At 46.6% G+C, this 25378-nt stretch overlaps 1 protein-coding gene across 5 annotated transcripts in view; it reads right to left on the reverse strand.

The window, feature by feature from the left end:
* Positions 1–25378, reverse strand: part of FBXW11 (F-box and WD repeat domain containing 11) — a 56938-nt gene that overhangs the window by 23767 nt on the left and 7793 nt on the right. The window contains exons 2-4 of one of the 5 annotated variants that reach the window (XM_033073061.1): positions 25195–25274; positions 22820–22927; positions 17400–17501 (exon numbers count right to left, since the gene is read on the reverse strand). The exons of 1 other annotated variant lie outside the window; for it this stretch is intronic. In XM_033073061.1, coding sequence (XP_032928952.1) covers positions 17400–17450 — 51 coding nt within the window. In that variant the 5' untranslated portion in view covers positions 17451–17501; positions 22820–22927; positions 25195–25274. The remainder of the gene's footprint in view (positions 1–17399; positions 17502–22819; positions 22928–25194; positions 25275–25378) is intronic. 3 more of the 5 variants (XM_033073060.1, XM_033073059.1, XM_033073063.1) reach the window with 3 other exon arrangements.

Below are 25378 nucleotides of genomic sequence, written 5' to 3' on the forward strand. Positions count from 1 at the left end.
CTTCACCAACAAAACATGGAAGGATTTCTAGAAAGCTTCAGCTGCAAATGTCTCTGAGCTCACCTGTGTCCCCCAAAATCCCTCCCTCCTCTGTGCCCCTGCTGCTGATGAGCTGCTCCCTCTTGCTGTCCATGGCACACTCACCAAAGTCCCTCATTCCCAGGCAGTTCCAGCTTCCCCCAGCCCTGCCCTGCCCATCCCTGTGCCTCCAGGGCACAGGGTCAGCAGGACAACCTGAGTGTCCTCAAACACCTCTGTAATTATTTCAGCCTTCTTCCCTTCTATCTCAACAGGAACAGGAAAGAGGGGCTCAGGTAAAACACACAGCAGAGAATGTCACACAATTCCCTCACTCCTGCCACCCTGGATTATGGATAACTCCTTAGAAACAACACCCACCCCACTCAAAACACTATTCCATCCCAAAAGCATTCATCTCCTCCTCTTTCCTGCACAAGGACGTGCTGCACAAACCCAGAGAAGCTGGAAAATGAACAATATCCTGCCTCTGCAACCTTTCCTCCCCTGCCCAACTTCCTGGGCTCAAACTCACCCTGAGCCCTCCCTGAAGGCGTGCACAAACATGTGGCACATGGACTTTGGATGACAGGACAAGAACTGCAGCCACAGGTGATGGAAAGACTCAACTCCCTGGTTATGACACACAGTGACACGTACAGTGACACGTACAGTGACATGTACAAACCCAGGAGGTGGCTGCAGGGGAACCCAGAAAGGGATAAAGGCAGGAGATGTTTGGGGACACCCCACAAAAACATGGATTTCAGTGTTTCTGGGCACACACAGAACTGACAGCCACACCTCCCATAGTTTCTGAAGCCACAGTATCCCAGTTACCCACACCCAGCCCCTCTCACTGGGGTGCAAACCAGTGCCAGGGGTGCTGTCCCCCAGCAGGGAACACACCTCAGCCCCTCCCTGATGGGACCAGCCCACACCAGGCACACCATTCTGGAAAGCACACAACCCACCAGGGAACTGTGCAGGGTTTCTTGGATTTGATTTTATTTCACTATGAATATGTAAAAATACTCATTAGAGTGATTATATGTTGTTAACAGTGCATTCAATTAGGGTGTCCTTAAATGAGTAAGGAACATCTCATCTCTTCTGGCAACTGAAGGCTGAATAAACCCATGGATCCCGGGAGCCATGAGCAAGGAACACAGAACATCAAACAGGTGGCTTGGGTCAGCAGATTCAGCAGAAATTCCACACTTTATCCATTTATCCCCCCTGACTTTCCTTCAGCAGGCTATGGTGGGACTCTGCCATTGCATTTCTCCCTTCATCAGAAAATATCTCCCACATCTTTGCCAGCTTTCCCAGGGATGGAGACTGAGAAGTGCCTCCTAAACATAATGGCATTCTGGGAACAGCCAGTGAAACTACAGCCCAGCAGGACTGTGACACACACTGCAGGGACACACAAGCCACCAAAACCAGCAGAATTCCACACCAGCAGGTTGAAGAGTGAGTTCTCCTCTGTGCTGTGCCCCTACTCAATTCCACCGTGCCCAGGGAGCTTTGGGGAGAGGTTAGAGCCTTGCAATGTCACAGTCCTTAAGGTTGGAAAAGGCCTTAAGGACCATGGAGTCCCAGCTGTGCCTGATCCCCTCCCTGTCCCCAGCCCAGAGCACTCAGTGCCACCTCCAGGAATTCCTGGGGCCCTCCAGGGCTGGCACTCCAAACTGCACTGGTGCCCAGAGACACTGCCCTGTCCTGTCACATCTGAGCCATGGCTGTGGGGACAGGTAACACACACTGAGTTTTAGGCTGGAAATGAACACTGTATGCAGGTATTTCACCAGGAAGTTGCAGCTACATTAATTTAATTTAATGGTATCTACTATTACAGCTTCTTGTGTTCTCCCTTTTCCCATCCTGACTCATTCCACACTTTCTTACTGTATTTTAGAGCTTTTAAATCCTTCATCCTTTCCCTTTCTGCTCCCAAATACATATTTTGTTTTCCCTATTTTATCTTCCCTTCCTAATAAACTTTCTCTGCTTCTCTCTTAAAATACTTTGGGGTGATTCCCCCACCACAGAGATCCCAATTCAGACTCCAATCTCTCTCCAGCACTAACTGGGGACCAGGAGAGGATGGGTGGATGCTGCCCTGCTGTCTGGAAGAAGCAATCAGACAGCTCTGATCTGTCCTGTCCATTCCCTGCACTGGCAGGAGGAGGATTTCAGAATTCCGGACAGCTGCAGTCACCAGTCCTGGCTCTGGGCTCCAGCCCTTGTGCAAGAACACCGATAGCATCTCCAAGTGCAGCTCTTCCGTTCCCGCAGCAGCAGCTCCTGCTCACCCCACCCACCTCACCTCCAGCCGGTTTCCCAAGCGCCTTTGAAGTGGCATCACCACGGAATTCAGCCCAATTCCCTGCAGAACAGCTCCAAAGCCTGATGGAAGCAGGGACACCTCATCCCAGAGACCCCAGCTGCCCTTCAGACACTCCCCAGGCTGACTGCCACCCCCACAAGAGCCTTGCAGCTTCTCACAGGGCAAGCACAGCTCCTGATATTGTCAATTCATCTTGTTCATACGTTCATTTTTCCCAGAGATTCTTGTGAAGTTGCTCACGGCTCTTGCAAAAGTAGAATGATTATTTCCAACCAGCTGTCATTCCTTAATTAGTCAGCCTGGAGTAAGTGCTCTCCATCCCTACTGGGAACAGCAGCAACAGCCAAGACATAACAATGGGTCCAATCTGGGAAGCTTTGTTGCTGCCTCACAGTTGTTAAAACCCTGAATTGAGTTACACTGAGCAAAGCCCCAGCCTCTATTTCCACTGACTGGAACCAGAAATGGCAGTAAAATTCACACATTGCTCCACAAGCTGGGCAACTTTAAAAGCTCATTTCCTGGAGATTTGCATCCCACATTCCTTGCTTAGTCCCGCAGAAACTTCAGGTTTGCTTTAGTCTTTCTGCTCCACAACACCTCAAGTTGCCGGGATTTCTACGGGGTGCAGAAAACCATGGCAAAAACAGGTTCACAAGTTACCTGGAGAGAAAGAGGTTCTGACAAGCCTAATTATATCGAGCTAATTCCCTCTGGAGATTATGAAAAGCTTCCGAAACAAAAACAACTGCGAACGATCCCCAAAGGCAAAGATATTGCAGGTATCCTAAAACTCCATAAATCACAGCTTCAATTCACATCCTTGGATACCAGGAAGTAGCTGATGTCTCCAGCACAGCAGGTCCATGGATGTGAGGTTGGGAGGGACAAAAGCACCTCGTGCTTTCCTGCAGGTGAGTGCCACTGCAAGGCTCCCCTTGTTGGATCCCACTAACCTGGGGTTTTTTGAGTTTTCTGTGCTTTCTGGCTCTGATCCCCTGGAGAACACTGCTTTTGACCTGAGGCCTTGGAGAAGGCTCCAAATTTGAGTGATGGAGTTAAAATCACGGGTGTGTAGTTAAATAGAAGTGTGTGATTTCATATGGTGAAGGGTTTTAAATTTGAGGGTTTTATAATACAGTAACAGGTATGGGACAAGATGGAGGACTGGAGGATTTTGGGTGTTGTCTTCAGTGTCCCTCCTCCTCCTCCTTCTTCATGGTTTCAGGTAGTTTGTGGTTGGACAGTTGGTGCTGCACTGAGGGTCAGAGGAGTTGGGTTATTGGGTTAAAAGTATCAATAACATAGGTGTTCATTCTCTATTGCACTGTTTAGCTTTAAGAGACCTCGCAACTCCATTTTCTCACTTTGAGCTGCTAGCTAGTATTGCTGAACTTTCTGTGCTTTAGAGAAGATTTAATAAACAACCAAACCCAAACACGAGGAATTTCGACTCCTTCATGTTTTTTATTCCTAGCTCTGAGTAAAGACAGAAGAAACTTCAGACAAGCCACGAATGAAGTGGTGCAAACAGCACCTGTTCCATCCCCTCCCTCAGCAGGTGCAGGAGAAGCTGCACCTTTTCCAGCAGCAATGCACCAAACTCAGAGGCTGCTCCAGATCTCCAGCAGGCTGCTCCCAGCCTGGGTTTGTACTGAGCTCCAGGAGCTGGGAGTGCCTTGAGTCACTTAATTGCCTGGGCAGGGGAAGAGCTTTGTTCTTAACCCACTTGGAGCTCCAGTATCCGAGAGCAATTATGGAAGTGATAGCAGCAAATCCTGGGAACTGGGGCAGCACACAGAGCTTCAGCACTGAGCAGGGCTCACAGCACTCCTAGCTTTCTCTGACAACAAAGCTTTCCCTGGCAAAGAAAGGATTCACAGGATGGACAAAACAAGACAACAGCTGGGTTGCCTTGGAAAAAAGAAGAGCGTTTTATATTTGAGCTTTAATGAAAGGAAAAGGGAAAGGAATTAAGAACCTCTGTGTCCCACTGCCCTTGAAACTACACCAGTAACTCCCACCTCCAATAAAGACCCAGCTAAGTCTTCAACAGTAACTTTTGAGAAGATTCCCACTCTTTGGAAAAAACACCAGAACATTTCAGTTAAATTTACAAACCAAGCAAAACCAATTAAAACAATTGAGCTAAAGAGGCTCTGATGCCCTTTAACAAACCACATCATTGAAGAAGCTGAACCACCAACACAAAACAACAAAATACATACTTGGATACCTTGGAGCCAAGCTCTGCAGGTGGAGCTCCAATCCCCTCCTGAGCCCAGCTCTGGCACACAGGGACTGCTCAAGGTCCCCTCACTCCCAGAGAAAAAGGAATGTGCCATCCTCTGGGACAGCTGCAGCATGTGCCCCTCATGGTTTTCAGCTTTTAATAGAGCCAGAAACTGCCAAACACTTCAGAGCATTCCCAAATGAATGTGAGCCTCTCCTTGGGCAGCATTTGCTAAGCCAGGACCTGTTAAACAATGCTTATTAACAACATCTTCAGACTTGATCAAGGATAAAAAGGGATTTTCCTCTTTTAACTACAGACAGGCTCTCAGTAAAAATGTCCTGGAGCACAAATATGAGATTAATTTGGAGAACCCCTAACCCAGACTGCACAAGATGGGAACCAACCCCTCTGACAGAAAGGACCAAATTCCTTCCCTCTCACCCTGCTCAAGATCTGCCTGTGAAGAAACACAAAAATCCTGATGTCCCCAGGTTCCTCCTTGGCCCCCAGGGACAGCTTTTTGTCCACCAAACACGAAGGTTCACTCTGCTGACCATGGCCATGGCTCTATTTGATGTTTTTATTAGTGACTGCTTGTTTCAGCTCAAACTGAACTATTTCTGTAAGCACTGGGATCTGCACGAATTAGGCTGAGCATGCTTCAATTCTTACCTAGCTCGCTGCTCTCCCAGTTGCCAGCTTTTATTTTAGTGCAGCTATTGCTGGAAGTTCAAACAAAAATATACTTAAAATACTTAAAGAGTCTACCAAGAGCCAACAGCTGAAGGCAAAATTAGAAAAAAACCCTCATAACTGAAAATAGGGCATCAATTTTTATTTGGCTTTTGACTAACCACCACAAAGTTTAAAGGAAGACATGCTGAATTCAGCACCACCACAGTTCCCCAGTTTGTGTTTCAAGCTGCTACAAACCCTGAAGTTTGACCACAAGTTATAGATAGTAAGCTTTTAAGATACCTAATGCTCTTCCATACCCCAGTTTGACACCTCCCAAGGGTTTGTTTTGCAGGAGATTTTGACCATAAATTCCCCAAAACCAGAATTGCTTGCTCTTGCCTCTGCTCAGAGAAGGAAAATCTCAAGCCATTCCTCACCTAAATGTTCCAGGAGTTATTTCTGCAGGTTCCAAAGACTACAGGCAGTCACTGTAAGATCACTCTGCTTAATCACCAATGCTTTGATGATTGGCAATTAGTACTACTGTTTTAACTTTGCTTTGAGACTATCAGTCCTCACCTTAAACTCACTACTAATTAACTTGATTGTGTGTATATATATATGCATAAAGCTGTGTATCTGAGTATTCACTATGTCTGACTTCACATGGAGCCAATAAAATGATGTAAATAATCTCTCTCCGTGTTTCTTGCCAGCTCTCCCTTCAGCTCCTGAAGGCCAGAATTAGATCTCAGAGCCTTCCCTTGTCCTGAACAATCCCAATTTCCTCATGGGACAAGGGTTCCATCCCTCTGATCACCCTGGTGGCCCTCAGAAGTCAGGTCAGCGTGGGCAGTGCCCAGTCTCACACCACACAACTTGTTTTTAAACTGAAATCACAGTTTAAACATGAAAATGCCCAGCAGTCAGGATTACTTTTCTGCCCCAGCTCCATGCCACACTCAGCCAGGACTCCAGCTGCAGCAGTGAGCCTTTGGTGAGGGCATATCCCTTACCAGGCAGTTGTGTGCCCAAACTGCAGCCAGGGCAGGGATTTCATCCTCATCCCAGCCTGTGAAGGACCAGGCTGATAGAGAACCCTAACAGCAACATCACTCTGGGCCCTTTAAACCTCTGAAATAATGTATTACACCTTCTCAGAGAGACTGACATCAAAAATATTCACTGACTGACTGTGTTAGTTCAATTTAGGTTGTCATAAGGAACAAAACAATTGCACTTCTGCCCAAGTTCAGAGCTGTTTCCAGCATGCCTCCGTTTCCACACAGCAAGCTGATGTCACCAGAAAAACAATGTAATTACTGCAATCCCAAGAGACAGCAGTAGGGGTTTGGTTTTGTTGGGTTTTAAATATGCAGTAACTGGTAGTTCTTAAGGGCAGCCTTACCTCAACAGGTCCTACAGGATCACATTAACAACAGAACTTTCAGAGACACCCTGAACTCTCATTTAATGTTTGGAGTGTCTGTAGTAAAGAGGCAGTAACCCAAACTTGCCAGTATCCACCCTATAAAAACACTGTATTTACAAGGACAGTGAGCAGGGAATTGTGTAATTGGAGCAATTTGATGACTCATCTCTGCACCACTCCAGCACCAAAGCAAAACTGGCACAGGGAGCAAACCCTTGTGCTGGATGGAAACCCAGAGCCCCAACACACAGAGCAGCCACAGGGAGCAAACCCTTGTGCTGGATGGAAAGCCAGAACCCCAAACCCTTGTGCTGGATGGAAAGCCAGAACCCCAAACCCTTGTGCTGGATGGAAAGCCAGAACCCCAAACCCTTGTGCTGGATGGAAAGTCAGAGCCCAAACCCTTGTGCTGGATGGAAAGCCAGAACTCAGACACACAGAGCAGGCACTGCTTGTCCACCTCAGCCAGAGCAGCAGGATGCAGGAGCAGCAGAAATGGCAAAAGCTGCTGGCACTGCAGCCAGGCCAGGCCTGGGGATGTGTTACGGTGCCCACAGGCTCAGCTTGTGCTGCCACAGGGAAATTTTCATTAATAATAACAACAACAACAACAATATTACTTTCCCAGTTTGTGCAAGAGCAGCCAGCAGTAAGAGGAGCCAGCAAGGCTCTCTGCAAAGCCTCACCCAGATGAAAACTGGATTCATTTTCCCACCCCTGCCCAGCCCAAGAGGAGCTTTAATTGCACCTCCAGCTCTCCAGGTGTCTCAGCTGGTGCCTCTCACTGCCCAGCCCCTCAGCCCTCCCTGGCAGACACTGATGTGCAGGAATCCCAAGCCACCCTCCTGCCAGAGCAGCAGGACCTCAATACTCAATGTGTACCAAAGCTTATCACTGCTAACACTTGCAGCCTAAAACATCTCTCAATTAACTTTCACTACTCTAGAGGCCAAGCACCTCAAAAGAGAAATCCTTTCTGCCTGTGGAGAACTTTTTTTAACAGTAAAATGTTTAAACCAGAAATCTGGCCCTTACAAACTGGCTGTAGGAAGGCACACAGATGTCAGAGCAAGGTATTGGTTTGTTTTTTCAACTGATTTTTTAAATTAAAAGGAGTTACCATGAGTTCTCAGCTACAGTTATTAGCAGTAGCTTTGCACTAATGGTTCATCTGCTTTCCACATAAACTCATTTAGGTAGAATCTGCACTTTTAATCTTAATCCATCCCAAAGCAGAACAGTTTTTCCTCTGTACTTTTAAGACTCGGAGGCAAACTTCAAACCATGTTACTTACACAGTGAACTCACGGGAAGTTCTGAAGGCAAAGCAGAGCTTAAGTTTTTAAAGCTTTGACTACACCACATTACACACTTGTTCAGAACATCTGCACCTCTAACAGTATCAAAAGCTACCCTAAATAACTGGATTTTGTTAGGCAGTTAGGAGGATTAGGAATGTCAAGATTTTGGGATTTTTGTTATAATGAAAACATTAAATCATATTTACTACCTTAGAAACTGTCTCAACGTCTAGTAAATAGTCCCTTTAGCTTTTATTTTCTGTATTAAAAAAGCATCCAAAAAAGAAATCTTGAAGGGAAAATAGTGGCTTGAGATTCTCATCACTTTTAGAGCAGATGCAAAGAGACCTCTTCAAATGCACTCATCTCATCATTTATAGGACTTGTAAAATGAAAACAAACTATTTAAAGCTGCATTTCAGTGCTGACTGCTCAGATAAGCACAGAGCAGTGAATTCCAGGGCTCCAGGAGCAGCCAAGGCACTCCAGAGGCAGTTGATGCATCCCTGCAGCACCCAGCTGCTCCATCAGCACCCCTGTTCCATCAGCACCCCTGCTCCTCAGCCCAGGACCTGCTCCATCAGCATCCCTGCTCCCCACAGCCCAGGACCTGCTCCATCAGCATCCCTGCTCCCCACAGCCCAGGACCTGCTCCATCCTCTCCTACAAGCTCTGCCATCCCATGGAGCATCCTCCCCAAAACCCCGGGGCTGTGGCAAGGCAAAATCCAATTCCAAAAGCTCCAAAAGTTGGGGGTTTTCCTCTGTACCACATTCATGGGTAAACCAGGCAGAAGACAGCACTCTGCCCCACACAATTAATAAATGTTAACAGGATTCCAGATTAAAGGCAGGATAAGTAACATCTGGGAAGCAAGTTTCAGGCTAAGCTAGTAATTAGATCAGTTCAGATTCATCAAAAATAAATTAGCCTCTGTTAAGATTAACTACACGTTTGCAACTTGGCTGCCTGGTGCAAAGTTAAAATACTTCAAAGGTTATTCCTGGCTTCCCAGAGGGAATTTAGGTTCAGATCTCTCCTGCTGTTTCCATGTCAAACCAAGGGAGTCACCTCAAATTGCCAGCCCAAAGCACAACCCTCAGCACGAGGGGTTTGAAGAGCTGGGAGAGGGAGGGGACACTCAAGGGCCTCAGACTCTGCAGAACTTTCAGCAGGTTTTGAACAGATTTCTACACAAACTTGTACAGTAACAGCTACACAAAGGTTACTCAAAGCCATCGGTCTGAAATACTAAACCTGCAGCAGCCCTCAATTATTCATCTTTGCAAAACAGAAGGTATTTGCACACAAAGAAATACAGAAAGAGCAGCCACCACACTGAAAATTCAGTAAAACTGCAGCCTAGAACCCATGAGCTACTCCAAGGAAGAATCCTGTCCTGTTGGAAGTTCACTTGTTTCCTCCAGAGATGCAGGGCAGTGTATTCCAGACTTGGCAGTTCATGAAAGTGTAACAATCTTCACAACTCCTCAGGAAATTCTAATCACTCACTAATTGTCTGAAACACAAGCTTTTGTATATGCACAAGTTGAGTGTGGGTTTGGAACTGCTGATATCCAAGCAACCCAGAACCTGGAGAAAATCTTATCTCCAGAAGGCTGCAGCTAAAGGAAAAAGCCTTCAGTAATACAAGATGTTAAAATATACTCATGACTTTTTTTTTAATATCCACCCAGCCTTGCCTGGGGTTAGGCAGACACTCAGTACTCGAGTGCTGATTTTATCTGGCTATTCAAAGGCATGTGCAATTGCATAATTTAGATTTCACATGATTTATATAATGGATGGTAAATGTTCCTGACCTGGAAGGTTGGCACCGCTTCTCTCTGTACAACTTCAAGGTGCAGTTGATGAACACAGAAGCACCTCACTGTAAGACTCTAGAGAACAGGATCTGAGAACAGCAGGAACAGTTGCCCCACATCTCAGTTTCCTGGGTTTGGAAGATTATTTTCAATCCACACCACATCAGTGCCTGATGTCACAGCACAGCTTCCTGTGCGAGAGGAAGGTGGCAGAGCTGTGGCACAGGGCAGAGCAAAGGCAGGAGCAGTTGCCACCCTGTGCACCCCAGTCCCAGCAGCATCCCCACCCCAGGGCAGGATGGCCCTGAGGGAACTGCTGCTCCTCACTTCTGAACACAGGGACAGCCCCAGAGCCCCAGCTCTGCCTCCTGGGGCCTGACCCCAGCTGAAGAGGCTTTGGGAAGGTAACTCTGGACTCAGCGAGGCTGAAATAGAATTTCACAGATACTGCAGCACAACCAGACAGAAATCAGTCACCTCAAACTTCTCAGGAATCCCAAATGCACTTGGCAGCAGTGGGAGTCCATCCTGCAGCACAAAGCCAAGCCTTTCCACAGTGAGGCTTTGCAGTAATATTACCCAGGAGTAAAAAGCTCAGTTTGTAGTTCCTTCTTTCTGTGCTGTAGCACCTCCCCCAGCCCTGCCAGATGGGGATTGGCACAATTTGCTCAATCCTTGCTGTCTGTAGCCAGTTGTTCTACCCTTGACTCTGATGCCTCCCTTGATGCTTTGGATTCTCCCAGCATTTCAAAGGATCACAAGAAACCAACCACCTATGTGGAGACTCCTACATGTCAGTGTTGAAGGCCCACAAAACAACTCATGGGATGCAAATCACAGGGATTTAGGGAAAGCTGGGAATGAGCAGCCTGCTAAGCACCAGGAGTCTGTCACATGGAAAGGGTAAGTGTCCTTTTGATGGTGACTCAGAGCGGCACCTCCAGTATCAGCAAAATCACACTGGTACCCACAGAGCTGCTGAATTCCCCTGAGCAAGGCACCCACCCTCCTGCCAGGGGGTCTGATGAGGAGTCTGCAGTGCAAAGACACTGCACAAGAGGAGTCCCAACCTTGGTGGGAAACATTTGATTATACGTTTCTGTTTCCTGGGAAATTCCTCTGTGGGAAAGGGACAACACCTGCAAGGAAGAGGACTGTCACACACACCCAGAACAGACTGCCTTGCATCTCCTCCTGTCCTCGGGCACATCTCCCTCCCCCACCCCTCCCAGCACAGGATGGCATTGCCAGCAGGCAGCCAGGGAGCAAGGCACGTTTCCTAACACATTTCTTCCCACCCTAACAGGATCAGAGAGAGAAAAAATCCTCTCTTGCCCAGGAGGCTGAGAAAGCATCACCACGAGGCTGTGGCTAACAGCATCCCTTCTGCAGAGCCAGCAGCAGCAACAGCTCCTGCCCACATGTGAAATCTCTCAGGCTCAGTGGGACTGTGCTGCTCCTTCTGAGGGACACAGCTCAAGGCTGACATTGCACTCACTCCTGCAGCTCTGAGCAACAGGCACTGCCTTTGCCAGGCCAGGTCCAGTACCTTGTGGTGATCCATGAATTCTCCATGGAGAACTGCTCCACAGGGACACATCCTGCCAGAGAGGAGTGGTCAGGTTGGGATCTCTGAATGGAACAGGACAGAAACACTGACAACAGGCAGGCCAGCAAGTCAGCCAAAGGAGGAAAGACTGGATCTCTAAGCTCCCATGACTTTTGCTGTGTTCAGAAGTCCCTCCTGCAGCAGCAGCTTAGTGATGGATCACAGAGGGACTCAAGTCACCACTTCTGCCTCATCTGGCTCATAAAGATCAGTGATTAAGTTAATTACTGACTTCTGAATACTGGCAAGAGAAGACCATGATGAGAACTGCCCACCCAGAGGAGCACAGAGGATCCCTGAAAGGAGTCACTCTTCTGTTCAGGCACTTGGCAGCCTGGGGATGAGCTCTGTGACCTTTAGTGCTCTCAGAAAACCACCGAAAACAACAAAGTCCCAAAAAAGCACTCGTGTGTATCAGGTTGTTTGTAGCAGCAAAACTCTTTCCCCACAAGCAGAAAGGTCAGTGCTTGGCACACCCAAGTGGTGCCAGCCAGGGGAGGCCACCACAGGTGACCCCAACCTACCACGTGTTTCACAGGCTGCTCCCCACTTCTGCTGTCCACAGGGAATACAGCTGGGATCTTCATCCCACTTCTGACCACAGGGAATACAGCTAGGATCCTCACAGGGAATACAGCTGGGATCCCTCACAGGGAATACAGCTGGGATCCCTCACAGGGAATACAGCTGGGATCCCTCACAGGGAATACAGCTGGGATCTTCATCCCACTTCTGACCACAGGGAACGCAGCTGGGATCCCCACAGGGAATACAGCTGGGATCCCCACAGGGAATGCAGCTGGGATCTTCATCCCACTTCTGACCACAGGGAATACAGCTGGGACCCTCATCCCCTTCTGACCACAGGGAATACAGCTGGAATCCTCACCCCACTATTGTGGACCACAAGGAATACAGCTGGAATCCTCAGCAGGAGCCACAGCCAGCTCCAAATGACAGATGTATGTCATGTCCCAGGAAAATCAGGAACCAGAACTCACAGATATTTATTCCATTTTGCTGGTTCTTACATATTTCTGCTCCTCTGAGGAAAGCAAAGAGCAGAGCTCTGGCTCAGAGCTCAGTCATGGGATTTACTCCAGTGAGTAACCACTCACTGCCACTTCCAATCAAACACCAGGAACTGACCCAAGACAGAGAAGGTCCCTTCCTGCCCCTAAGAACGAACAGGCTCAGTTAAAAACTAAAGTCATAAAGCCCAAAGCACTCAGAAACACAAAGGACACTAAAAGTGCTTATCAGAACCCTTCCCTCTGGATAACAAATCATGCCTGGAAAAAGTCATCCTTGCAATTCCCATTTGCCCAGGCTCCTGGGGAGGTGTCTGGATGCAGCTCCAAGGCATGGCTGGCCACAAGCACCACGAGAAGCTGCTGGGACTGGAAGGGACACCCAGAGTACATCCAGAGTGCTCATCCCAGCTCAGGCACCCCAAAGGAAACAGGCTGGGATGTGGTGGTGACCACGATGGCCAAGCACTGAAGCACCAGGGGAATAAAATGCAATGTTACCCTTTGCAAAACACCTGCAGTATGTGCAACTGCCACCAAACTGAGCTGTCAGATCAGCCCTCAAAATCTGTTAACACCCACACTGAGAACTAAAAAAAAGTTATTACAAGAAACTGCCGAAAACAAAGCCCAAAGTGCTGGTACTTTTCACTGAGAGGAGACTCCAGCCAGAAGAACAACACTGGAAAGCACCACTGCTGATTACCAGAGGGAAAACTGGCCATTTTTACCTTGGAATTACGGACTGGGGGATCCAGGCCATCCCCTGCCCACATTGTCTCCAGGCCCACCATGAGTAGCTTTGATTGCCTCTACACTGCTGGCCTTGGCTTGAAAGCTGTGTCACTGAAAAGTCAGTTCAAATACAGGGACAGGCACAAATATTTCAGATTTTGGAGAGAATATCCTGTTCCTTTAAAGAAAAGGAATCAAATATGCATTTATTTTTAATGGATCTGTTGGATTGTTTCCAAAAAGAAATGGTACCAGTTCCACTGTTTTGAGGCAAAATACCAGAAAAAATGTCAAAGAGGTATTTGTAAATGACTTCAGACCTAAGAGAAGCAGCAAAGCAGTTGTCTGGTTATGACAACTCATTTCAACAGCTGCAGAGAATAACATTTCCAAGGGGATGCAGGCTCCAGAGCCACAGGCCACTCATCATTTCCCATTTGTGATTTCATGCTCTGGAGCACAAGGTCTGAGCAGAGCCCATCTCCAGCACTCACTGTCATTTTACGAAAACTGCATCAGGTCTGTGTCTGAATTCACACTGGGAAAAGAGGATCAAGAAGTTTCCATGTCCAATTTTTTGCTTTCAGCTGTGTTTTTCCAACTACACTTTCTGTTGTTGTGCTTCCCTCTGGTATCAGAATAGAAACATCAACAAAAGCTCAAAATTAGTAAAGAATAACAAACAGAAGCTTAAGCAAGTTAATGCTAAATTGTAACATCACTAAATAGAAAGATAAACTTCCTTCTGGAAGCTTCTGTGTTTAAAGTGAAAGAAGGGAACTCCATGTTAGATACCCAGAGCACTGAGTGCTGCCTCCAGGGACAGGACTCCATGGAAAGGAAAATGCAGACCCAGGAGTGCCTGTGGAGCTGGGCAGAGGCCAAGGAGCAAGGACAGAGTCAGGGGTGCTACCCCAGCCTCAGGAGCACTGGGAGAACAAGTTTGGAGCACTCAGGGGAGACTCAAGCCTCCAAAAGCCACAGCAGGAGTGTCAGGCTCTGCTGTGGGGAAGGAGCTGCCATCTCCCACGGCAGTTGGGCAAGGGAGACATTTCTTGTTCCTGCAGGGAATCAATGTGTTAAAGCTTCCAGGCCACACAGCCCATGTGTGAGCACAGGGAAAGAGGAACAGGACACTACATGCAATTAAGCTGAAAACTTCAAGAATAGATGGAAAGATGTAGAAAAGAACCTTTTCTAAGAGCCCCAAAGATCTTGGGAGAGTGTAAATAAGCACGACAAAACCTAGGCAGAGTTTCAGGAGAGAGATAAGATCTTTTTTTTAAAAATAGAAGTGGAAGAGAAGTATAACTGCTGTTAGTGAAGAAACTTGGTGGGGCAGTATTTGGTTACTGGGTTAATTTCATTATATCTCTCTAATAATTCATTTCCCAAGACTTATTTCATCACCTCCTACATTACACAATAATTCAAAGCCATGCCTGGGCTCTTATCTTGTGCAGCCTAATGAGCAGTGCTGCCTTCACACTGGAGATGTTTACTCAGAGCCCAGAGCCCTGCCTGGCAGCCCAGCCGGAGCCACTTCGCAAATCAGCAGCACCAAACACCTTCAGAGCCCTGCCACACTCCCAGGATGAAGCCATGGAAGGGGCAGGGTTGCATCACACACCTGCTACAGAACCAGTTTCTCTAAAGACCTAAACAAGGGTTGTGATTTTAATCTTGCAGAGAAATCCATATCAAAGCACATGAAAACAGGAGCTCCTGCACACAAACATCATTAAAGGTAACTAGGCAGTTAAGACCAAGGCCTTGTAGCAGTTTGGAGTATTATGAACTGGCATTTAATATGTACTTCTCCGTGCAACAGAAACAAGTGTTAAGTGTCAGGGACTTTATTTCCTAATAATATCAGTTAAACCAAAAGCCAGAGTAGATCAGAGCAAACCTCAAGTACCACAAATAGGAATAAATACTTTTTAATAAATTACCTGTTCCTCTTCTGCATTCACTAATAGCTCACAGAAGGCAGAAAACAAATACTTCTCCAGTAAACTGCAGGCACTCTGAAGGTATCTCAGTGCATGAGGAAAAGCCCAGAATACACACCCAGACTGAGAACTGAACACCTGCCCCAGTCCCTGGGCAGAGGGGGTTTGCTGAAATGCTTCAGCTTGATTTGAAACAGCCTGGTTAGGTTGGATGGTGTTTTAACAACATCATGGAAAGGCAGAGCAAACCCAATCCTGCTTCTTCCTTCAGGTGACAGCTGAAGCCTGAAGGTTTGAAAAAGGCCCAGGACTGAGTAATCCCTTCCTGAAGAGATCCTCCAAGGTTCCAGAGTGAAGATGCTCCTGCCCCTTTCTGCCCTGCTCCTGGTTACACACACCACACACAGCAGGTACAATCCCAGGTAACTTCTGTGAATCAAGAGCTTCCGTACGTCCCTCCCAGCACCTCCTATTAGTCTTTTCACCCTGAATGTGTGCCACAGAACCAGGAGCTCCTGCTACCTGTGCCCCACCTGATTTCTATGTGGACTTAGAGCTCAGGAAACAACCAAGGGCAAGTCACAGTGCCAAAAATAATAAATGGGGAAAGCAGCTGGTGCCACTTTTGCTTCCAAGTTCCCCTTCAGGCATCACTGAGTCACACACCCAAAAGGAGAACTTTTTTTTTTTTTAAATAATCCTTCAGAGACACTTCCAAAGATCTCAAAGCCTCCTCTGGTTGCAGCTCTACAAAAACAATCAAAGCTTAATAAAAAGCACAAAGCCTTTATTTTGGCACAATATTTCATTGAACCATGGAATATCCTGAGCTGGAAGGGACCCACAAGGATCATCAAAGTCCAGCCCCTGGCCCCCCAGACACCCCAACAATCCCACCCTGTCAGAATTAGAAGTAGCTTGCAAATATTGCCCAGACAGACACCAAACCTCTGGGACTCTGCCCTGGCATGACTGCAGGCACTCTTCTCTAAGAGACTGTTAATTTCTATAAAACTGAATTAGCCATCCATGAGCTTGTCTTGGACATGCATTTTTGTCCTTTCTTTGAATCCTATTTCAAAATTGGAAACATAAACGATTCAAATGATAAAAACAAATTTGTATTTTAACAAAAATTATGAAGGAATTTCTGGTTCTGAAATTCAGATTTGCTGAATTTCAAGCGGCCACATTCTGCAGGTGAGAGGAGAAGTTTTAAAATAACTGGTTACTCTCCAAGGTAAGACACTGATGTTCTCCAGTGGCTGACCTCAAATGGAGTGACACACAAAACTCAACTCTTCATTTTCATTCACAAAAAGCAAATTTTTCAAGTACTCATTTTATACACATGAAAGACTGAACCACTGAATAATGATCTTCTGTCACCAAACAGACTGATGTTAAATAATCCTTGTGTTCTGCTAAAAATGTTACATCCAGGAACACTTTGGGAAGTGCCACACAGTTACTACACATGTTCTTCAGCATTTTCCTTCCAAGGTAAATACCCTGGGAGTTCAACATTGTTAACTGGTCCCAAAAGCTCCCTTCTTATCATTTTCAATCCCTCCCAAACCAATGAAGCAGCAATTCCCCATCTATAAATTATGCAGGCTCAGCTCCAACAGCTTACTAGAAGAAAAACAACAGAGAACTTTGGATTTAGTGGTTTTCTATGCAGACCAACCTCCCCCTCCCCAACCCTCGTTTTTCACTTCTTAAAAGTTAAAAAACTGAGTTAACAGAGCAACCCCAAGGGCCCAGGACTCCATGCTCACTGTTCTGCATTCAAACACGTGCACAGACTAAGGTAAGGCTACACCCAGGACCACGCTTAGGAGTAAATAAAAAGCTTATCCTTTCTAAATGAAATCACACAAATATCACAGGCTGGTCAGTTCATTGCAATTCAAGAGAAATGGCAAAGCTCATTATGTTACTTTTAAGTTAAACAAGAAAGCAAAAGGTAGCAGGCAACATGCAGAACTATGCTACTGATATCACAACTTGAGTAAACAGGCAATAAAACACAAGAGCTCATCTCCCCAGCCCTGCTGCACATACAGCCCTTAAAGAGTCGCTCCTACAGTGCAGTTAAGTAGAAGATTTCAAAAAAGGATGCACAAAAAACATTTAGCAGACTTAACAATTTGATTAAACAGAGTCCTGAGAGTTTAACACAAGTTCAACAGCATAACATTTACAACAAGAAAGAAGAAAGGCACCTGGAGACATCTGACACTGGGCATGCTCTGCAGGCATCTCAGTGCGCACATGCTCTCTACCAGGTTGGAGCAGCCTAGCCACAAAGACCTTGGCACAGAACACTGCAGGGTGACAAAAAGGAAGGAAGAGAAGAAGCAGTTAGATGCCACAACAAATCACTCAAGGCAGGCAACTCATTAGTATGTTAACGTGGGTACTTATCTGTGTTATTTCTACATTGATCACACTGAAGGCCAAGGGGAAAATAACCACTGGAGATCTGGGCAGCAACCAAGGACAAACCATCCCCCTAGCCTGGCCAGGAAAAACCATCCCCCTGACCTGCCCAGGACAAACCATCCCCCTGGCCTGACTCCTTTTTCCCCTCTGGAACCTCGAGCCTTTAGTGCCCAGTTGAAGGTTTTAGCTGACTGCCAGCAGCAGAGTTTTAGCTCACCCACCCTGCTGCCCACAGCAGAGCTGCTGGGGCAGAGGCCTCACCCAGCAACCCAAAATCCCTGCTCAGCTGTGCCCTGCACAGTCCCCCTCGGGACAGGAGGTGCCATGGGGGTGGCAAGGCTTTAGAACCCACCTGGAGGAGCTTTGGGAATTAAGTTTTGGCACTCCTCAGCGTCTCAGCTTTCCCAAACTGTGGTTCTTTATTCTGCACTGGCAGTGGGAACACGTTTTAGAGAGGAACCCACCTAGCCAAGTTCAAATTGCATGACCAAGTTCTGCTCAGTCAAGGAATCCTAATGAATTGGGGAAAAATGCTGGGATTAAAGTTGAAGATATCCTAAAGCCCAATTATCCCCTGGCTACATTCACTGCTCATCCTGCCACCAAGCTTAAATACCAAATTCCCCACTGCTGAAACGAGAAGTTGGGGAAAGTTTGGAGATCACTTTTCTTTCTTTTTTTTGTTTCCCTGAAGCAGAATAAATTTAATGCAAACTCCCCAAAACTTTTGTAACCCCCAATACTAGTTCCCAGTTCCTGTTAAGGACAGAGCAGTACATACAACAGATAAAGTTGGGAAAAAAGATTCAATTCCTCAGCATCAAGCAGCGCACAAACCCAGCTCCAATACTTGGTACAGACTGAGCGCTCACTGTTTTCCACACAGGCTTCCAATTTAGTTACAACAAACAGCAAAACTTAAAAAGAAAAGCCCAACACAGGTCAAAGCTGCAAGTGGAATAACTGGAGGTGAAGCCTCATGGAAAGCAGTTCGTGCCAGGATCGAGGAGGAGGAGAGAGCCCAGAGCACCTGAAGGGTTAAAAACTCTTTTTTTGGTTTCATAGATTATAAAACAAAAGAAAGACTCATCTTCTCATCTCCCTGCTAAGGAGAGAAATTACAGCAAAACCAGCAGAAGAATGCCCCAGCAGCACCAAAACACTGAAATTCCCTCTTCTGCAGAGGAAGGTGCTGATTCCACAGGGATGTCCTGTGCAATGGCAAGAGTGGGAGCATCTCTCTAATGGACAGGACTAAAAATAGTCATATTTACATTTTATTGTATTATTCTCTTGTTAACAGCAAAACAAACCCACAGTTTTTAATCACTAAGACTTTTTAGAAGTTTATTTAATGTTAGAGAAAGGGGATTTAGCTATAAAGTAATTATTTCAGTCCATCTGTAATTACTTAGCAGTACTTCACTCTGACTTGTCCTCACACTAACATTGGAAATTTAATTCCCAGGACACTTCTAAGACATTCAAACAGTGACAAGAGGGAAACTACCTTAACTTCAACGAGACAGCAAACCAAAAAAGAGGTTTTCATACTTAAAAAAAAGATGGGATGTACTGTTAAAACCCACTGATTGAAGATACACACTTTTTATAGGTTTGTTTTTCAAATCAAGGGTGTATAATCCAAGAAACTCCCTTTCCAATCTGTTTCATTCTTTGTTCCTATTTAGGACAATATCTTCATGGTGGTCCTGCAACACTGAACCAGAAAAATTGCTGCAGGTGTTGATTAAAGCCCAAAAACATTTTTAAGCATACAGGTCTGGTAAAAAAAAAAGTCACTTTGTTCACATGACTTAATAAAAAATGGATAAAAAATAAGCAAACGCCTCTCCTGAGATGTTCAGATCAGGTCTACAAAGCTGAGTATAATGTTCATAATGAATTTAATATCTGTAAGTGTCCACAAATTATAAGCTAAAAATCACCGGTTTTGAGGTTATTATGTGAGGGAGGTTAGGAACTACTCTAGCTAAATAAACTGAATTTGAAGTGCTGAAGAGAAAAATGGGTAACTTGAGAACATTTTTAAAAATTTAATTCAAAATGCATTAGACAGGAGGCCATTTCCATGGCAGGGTTAAGGCACAAAAAAACCTTTTCACAGAATTACGAAACCCAGCATGAAAGGCTTGACAAAACCTCCCAGGACACTCAGCTGCAGCACTGCTATTGCACAATGCTACAAATTCAATATTGTGTCCCACTTCACACCCAAACAGGAACGTGCAAATATTTGTGTGCTTCCCTGACATGTTATTGCTTGACCCTGCCATGAATAGAAGCTTCACATGTTCCAAAGGCTCAGCTCTGCACTGGTCCCTCTTTCACCAGGAGCTCAGGGAGGTGCAGCACAATTTAATAAAGTCTGGGCAGGGGAAAGTGCCAGTGGCCAAGGGGCACAGAATTCAATGAGGACACAGAGAACAGAAGTGCATAGGTTAAGATAGGGCCAGCTGGAAGTGTTTTTAAGGAATTTTAAGGGATGAGGTAATTAGCAGTGCAGAGCTGGAAGTGCCTCTCACTGGGGGCACCTGCAGGTCCTGCCTGCAGAGTTCAGAGGGGCTCTGAGCCCCAGGGCAAGGGGAGAACAGACACAAACCTCATCCTGATCTCCTCAGTGCTTTGTGCTCGCAAAGATTCCTACTCTGATTTTATTATTAGATGATTGATGTTCATTCCATACACAAAGAACTGCTCTGGTGGTCTAGCCCCAGGAATTACATTTCAGTCTTAAATCTCACATTTAAGCAGCCTATACAAAATGCTGCATTCCCAGTGAAACCTGCAAATCCTCAGCAAAAAGGAAGATGCTTCAATGTCTTTAAAATTCAAATGTTGAGAACTTCTTATCTTAATAGCAAAGCACACAGCAGCGTGCATCCAATAAACCAATTTTGTAGCTGGGAACTTTTAGGATGGAGGTATAAAAAACACCCTCTCAGGCCCTGAACTATCCAAAGTTTTCCTTCACTCCAGACTTCTCCCAGGTTACAGCACAGCCTGGTTAAAGCAGTGCAAAATGCCCAGAAATTGTTTTTCAGTGCATCTGATACTGTCACACAGAAATGCTCACACTTTTGCATCCCTTAAAAAAACCTCACTCATTTATCCTCTAAAACCCATTAAATTGCTCAAGAAATGCCTACAGCCTGTATTCCTGATAGAACTAGAACACCTTTGTAACCCAGGCATGACAATATTGCAGTGTCATAATTGAGAACGACAGCATTTACATAACCCAGACATAGGCTGTATGTTTTATAAAACATTAAAATTATGACCAGGGAATTTTTCACTGCATTCATTTTATTTATACAAGGTAATTTAGGGAATCCAAATTTATTGCTGTGTTTAGAGCTTGGGAAATTCTGGTCTTAAGGCAAAAACATGCAAAAAAGGTACAACCAAATAACCTCAACCTTGAGTGTGAATTTTTTTCAGAAACTCACATGATACTCAATATTGATGATTTCCTGCTTAATTAATTTTGATTTAGGCCTGGACCAACAGAATTTGTATTTATTTCCATCAACACTTGATATTGATAATTTTTGGGGTTAAGTGGTGCTACTTAAAGCCCTCTCCATGGCTGGGGGCTCAGGTTAATGCAGCCCAAGGGGTGCTCTGAAAAGCCAGCTTGGATTTGAGGGCATAGCCTTATGCTCTCACCTCCAACTTCATGGCAAGCTCAGGTCTCCTCAAAAATCATCATTAACCACACACAGACATAAAAAACACGAGCAGTATCACTGTTTCAAGGCCTTCAGTACTATTTTACTCTGGGCAGGAACAGCAGCCAACTCCAACTCCCTCCTGTCTGCAGGCTGGGATTTCCTCCAGATCTTACCTGGTGTTTTTCCCAAACAGTACCAGGCAGAGCAGGGCTGCAGCCCTGGCTGGGAGTGAGTGCACAGGTGGGACAGGACATCCAAGGGGCTGTGTGAACTCTGTGGCACATGCAGGGACAGTGACACAGCTGCAGGGACAGCCAGGCTGGCAGGGACAGTGCCTGCACCTCATCCAGCACTGTTCATCCCTGGGGGCAGAGGCACGGCTGCCTGAGCCACAGTAGCACCCTGCACCCCCCTGCTGGCTCTGCACCCCCCTGCTGGCTCTGCACTCCCCTGCACCCCCCTGCTGGCTCTGCACACCCCTGCTGGCTCTGCACTCTCCTGCACCCAACCTGCTGGCTCTGCACTCTCCTGCACACTCCCTGCTGGCCCTGCACATCCCCCTGCTGGCCCTGCACTACCCCCCTGCTGGCCCTGCACCCTCCCCTGCACCCCCCCTGCTGGCCCTGCACTCCCCCCCTGCTGGCCCTGCACATCCCCCTGCTGGCCCTGCACACCCCTGCACCCCCCCTGCTGGCCCTGCACACCCCCCTGCTGGCCCTGCACACCCCCCTGCTGGCCCTGCACACCCCTCTGCTGGCCCTGTACACCCCCCTGCTGGCCCTGCACACCCCTCTGCTGGCCCTGCACACCCCTCTGCTGGCCCTGTACACCCCCCTGCTGGCCCTGTACACCCCCCTGCTGGCCCTGCACACCCCTCTGCTGGCCCTGCACACCCCTCTGCTGGCCCTGCACAGCCAGGCTGTGCCCGGGGAGGGCCCTGTGCCCACGAGCTGCAATCGGTGCCACCACATCTCTGCCATCCCCAGGCCGGGGTGACTCGCTGTGCCTGGGCACTCAGAAGGCTGCTGGAGTCCATCCCCACTACACATTTCCACACTCCAGGGAGCTTTACATGTGCATTCCAGCCCATCTGCTCCAATTTCAGCAGAACTGGACTACCAGGTCAACAAAGCTGGTTTAGAGCTAATTTACTCTTGCATTTATTTCTGTCCTTCCACGAGCTACAAATGCAAAAGTGAATTTCTCAATGAGAGTGGAAAACTCATTTTAACTTGTGCAATTTTTTGGAACATTCTTTTACTGCTATCAGATCATTCTTAAAAAATAGGCAACCAATAGCTGAGTCACAGTGCCATTAGGAAAATCAATTCAGCCAAATCATTGCCATTCACAATAAAACCTGCTCAATGGAACAACCCTCCAACAGCCATTCGAGATCTGCACACAAGCTCTTGCATTTGGGGAAAAACACTAAGTGAGGGATCAGGAAGTGTAAAGCAAGACAAGGGGAAAGAATTGATGAGAGAAATTCTCCTCATTACCACAGCGATGCTCTAGATAGGACACTGAACTCCCAGGAGGCTGATGGATAACGCTGTCCCACTCTGCTCCTGAAGATCAAAGGGTGTGTTTGCTACACACAGTCAATGCTACAAAAGGAATATGGGTTCAGTGGAGAGAAGATTAAATGCTTTCTTTGAATAGAATAACCATCTTACTCCATTGTAATTTATTCATCAGGATAAGACTCATGAGATGCAGCAGCTCGTTTCCAAGAGGATACAAAGGACTGGGAAGAAAATCCAAAGATGTTTGCATAAGTCACTCTGAACATTAATGGAAATAATCTCAATTTTCCAAAATACACAGCATTTAGATGAGCCCTTGCTTCCTTCATGTGCACACACCCCAACTCCCACAGCTGTGTGATGCTCCTTTCTGCACTAACACCCCTGTGTTACACTAAAAGGCCTTCTCTAGAAAACACTTCCTCTTGCTCCCCTGCAGAACAGGGACTTACATCTCCAGCCAGCAGCTCAGGGCAAATCCTGAGTGGGGAACACAACCCCAGCACTGCCAATCACACGGGACAAACTTGCAGGGAGTCAAACACAGAGAAGAACGTGGCTGAAACTTGTCTAACACGTTAAAAGCTGTCTCAGACCCTTCTGTATGAGCTGGAAACAGAGCTAACAATAAATCCTACAACAACCAAGACAGGGTAGAGCACTCCCATGTTCTGATGCCTGTGGAGCCTGGGCTGCCAGGCAGAAGCCAGGATTCCAGGCAGGGCTGCTCACCCCAGGTTGCACAGGAATACTGACACAGCTCTCAGAGTGCCTCCCTCTGCACCTGCTGAGCTGTAACATCAAAAACACAGGCAAGAGCAAAGCCTCCAACCTGCTCAGCTCCACTGCTGCTTCCTAAGGCTGCCTGATGTTTCCAAAAGTTAAGCAATATTAAATGACACTGAGGATCTTGATCAGCAGGAGCACTCATTTTTGCTTCCTCTTTTTTCCCCTGCTCTGTGTATTTTAAATTATTTCCTCTTTTCAGTTTTCATCACTAAAGATGCCAAGTTCACTTCTGCCTCCCTGTTCTCTCAATTTAGAAAAAGACACACCCTGAAGAGCAAATATTCCACAGAAAGACATTATTTTACAGTTTTAACTCCAAAGTGAATCTGATGGGTGTGTGGAACAAATTCAACTTGATACTAGATGAGAATGCAAGAAATGAGTCAGTCTAAGGTTAGTAAGTATTTCCCTTAGATTCTCCCTCTGGTTTATTTTAGAGTCACACTAAAACAGACTTCTCCACCCTAACCAAATAAAATTCAACTACTTGAAAAATCAAACCAGGAAACAACAGTACCCTTTGCACTAGTAATTCATTATAAATGTACTTAAAAATTACACTCAAATATAATTTGGCACAAAATACCACACCAGCAAAACAAATGCAGAATGAAAACCATGCATGAGATCAACAGCACCTACAGCAGTTTCTGCTACAGGAGCTGAAACACTGAGCCTCACCATCCACTGCAGTTCCTGCCCACAAAGGGGAACACAGGCTGAGCACCACTGCAGGTACTGCCCACAGCAATCCAGGTACACTGGTTCTCAGTGACTTCAGAAATAAGTTGCCAAGTCCTTCAAAGCACCAAGTTACAGTGAGGCTGGGCACTGGGACCTGCAGTTCTCCCACTCACACCAGAAATGACACTGAACTCCCACCACTTTATTTTCCTGCCAGCCAGGGACCCAGTCTGCCTTCCTGAGGCACACAAACACTCCCAAACCCATCTCCAAGATAAGCTGCTACATCCTTTTGCAGGCATCCCAAATCTCAGAGGAATGGGACTCCAATCACTCTCCCTTAGTCTGAAATAAACCCACTGTCCCAAAAACAGCTGGGGCCAGAACTCCACACTGACAGCTCAGGAAGGGTTTGGGACACCCACAGCACAATCTCAGATGGCATTTCAGCAGGAAAAGCTACAGGAAACTGTCCTAGGAATAAGCAGAGAAGTTCTCTCCAGTTCTGATGGGCCCATCAGAGGACAGGGACAAAACCCAGAGCTGGGACCTCCCCGAACTCCACGGGGAGCCCAAGGCAGTCTGGCAAGGCTGCTCTCCCCTTCAGCAGCAGGATGTGGCAGCCAATGCCTCCGTGCCGGTTCTGCACACACACAAGTTCACCTGGTGTTCCCAGGCCTGTGTTCCACAGCAGCCTGGCAATTCCCTCCAGAACTGCTGTTGCATTTCCTGCCATGCCCTGTCTGACTGTGAGCTCAGCAGCTGATTCCTGTGCCCTAACACTTGGGGGACACGAAGCAGTTCAAGCAAGACTGATGTGCGGACAAACTCATCTAAGCAGAAGCAGCAAGATATAGTACAGGGTGACTTCTTACCTGAAACTTTGTTTCTGGGCTTCAGATCCACCAATCCAGAATGAAAGGGGATTCGAATGGGTTTTCCTTCTCAGACTTGTCTGTTAAAAGAGAGCAGCCAATCATCTTCAGCTTGGTGTATCTACTTCTTTGCTGAACGAAATCCCAATTACTGCTAATGCTGTTAGAGACAAGGTAGCCCAGG

The sequence above is a fragment of the Catharus ustulatus genome, chromosome 15, assembly GCF_009819885.2.
Source record: "Catharus ustulatus isolate bCatUst1 chromosome 15, bCatUst1.pri.v2, whole genome shotgun sequence".
Lineage (NCBI taxonomy): Eukaryota > Metazoa > Chordata > Aves > Passeriformes > Turdidae > Catharus > Catharus ustulatus.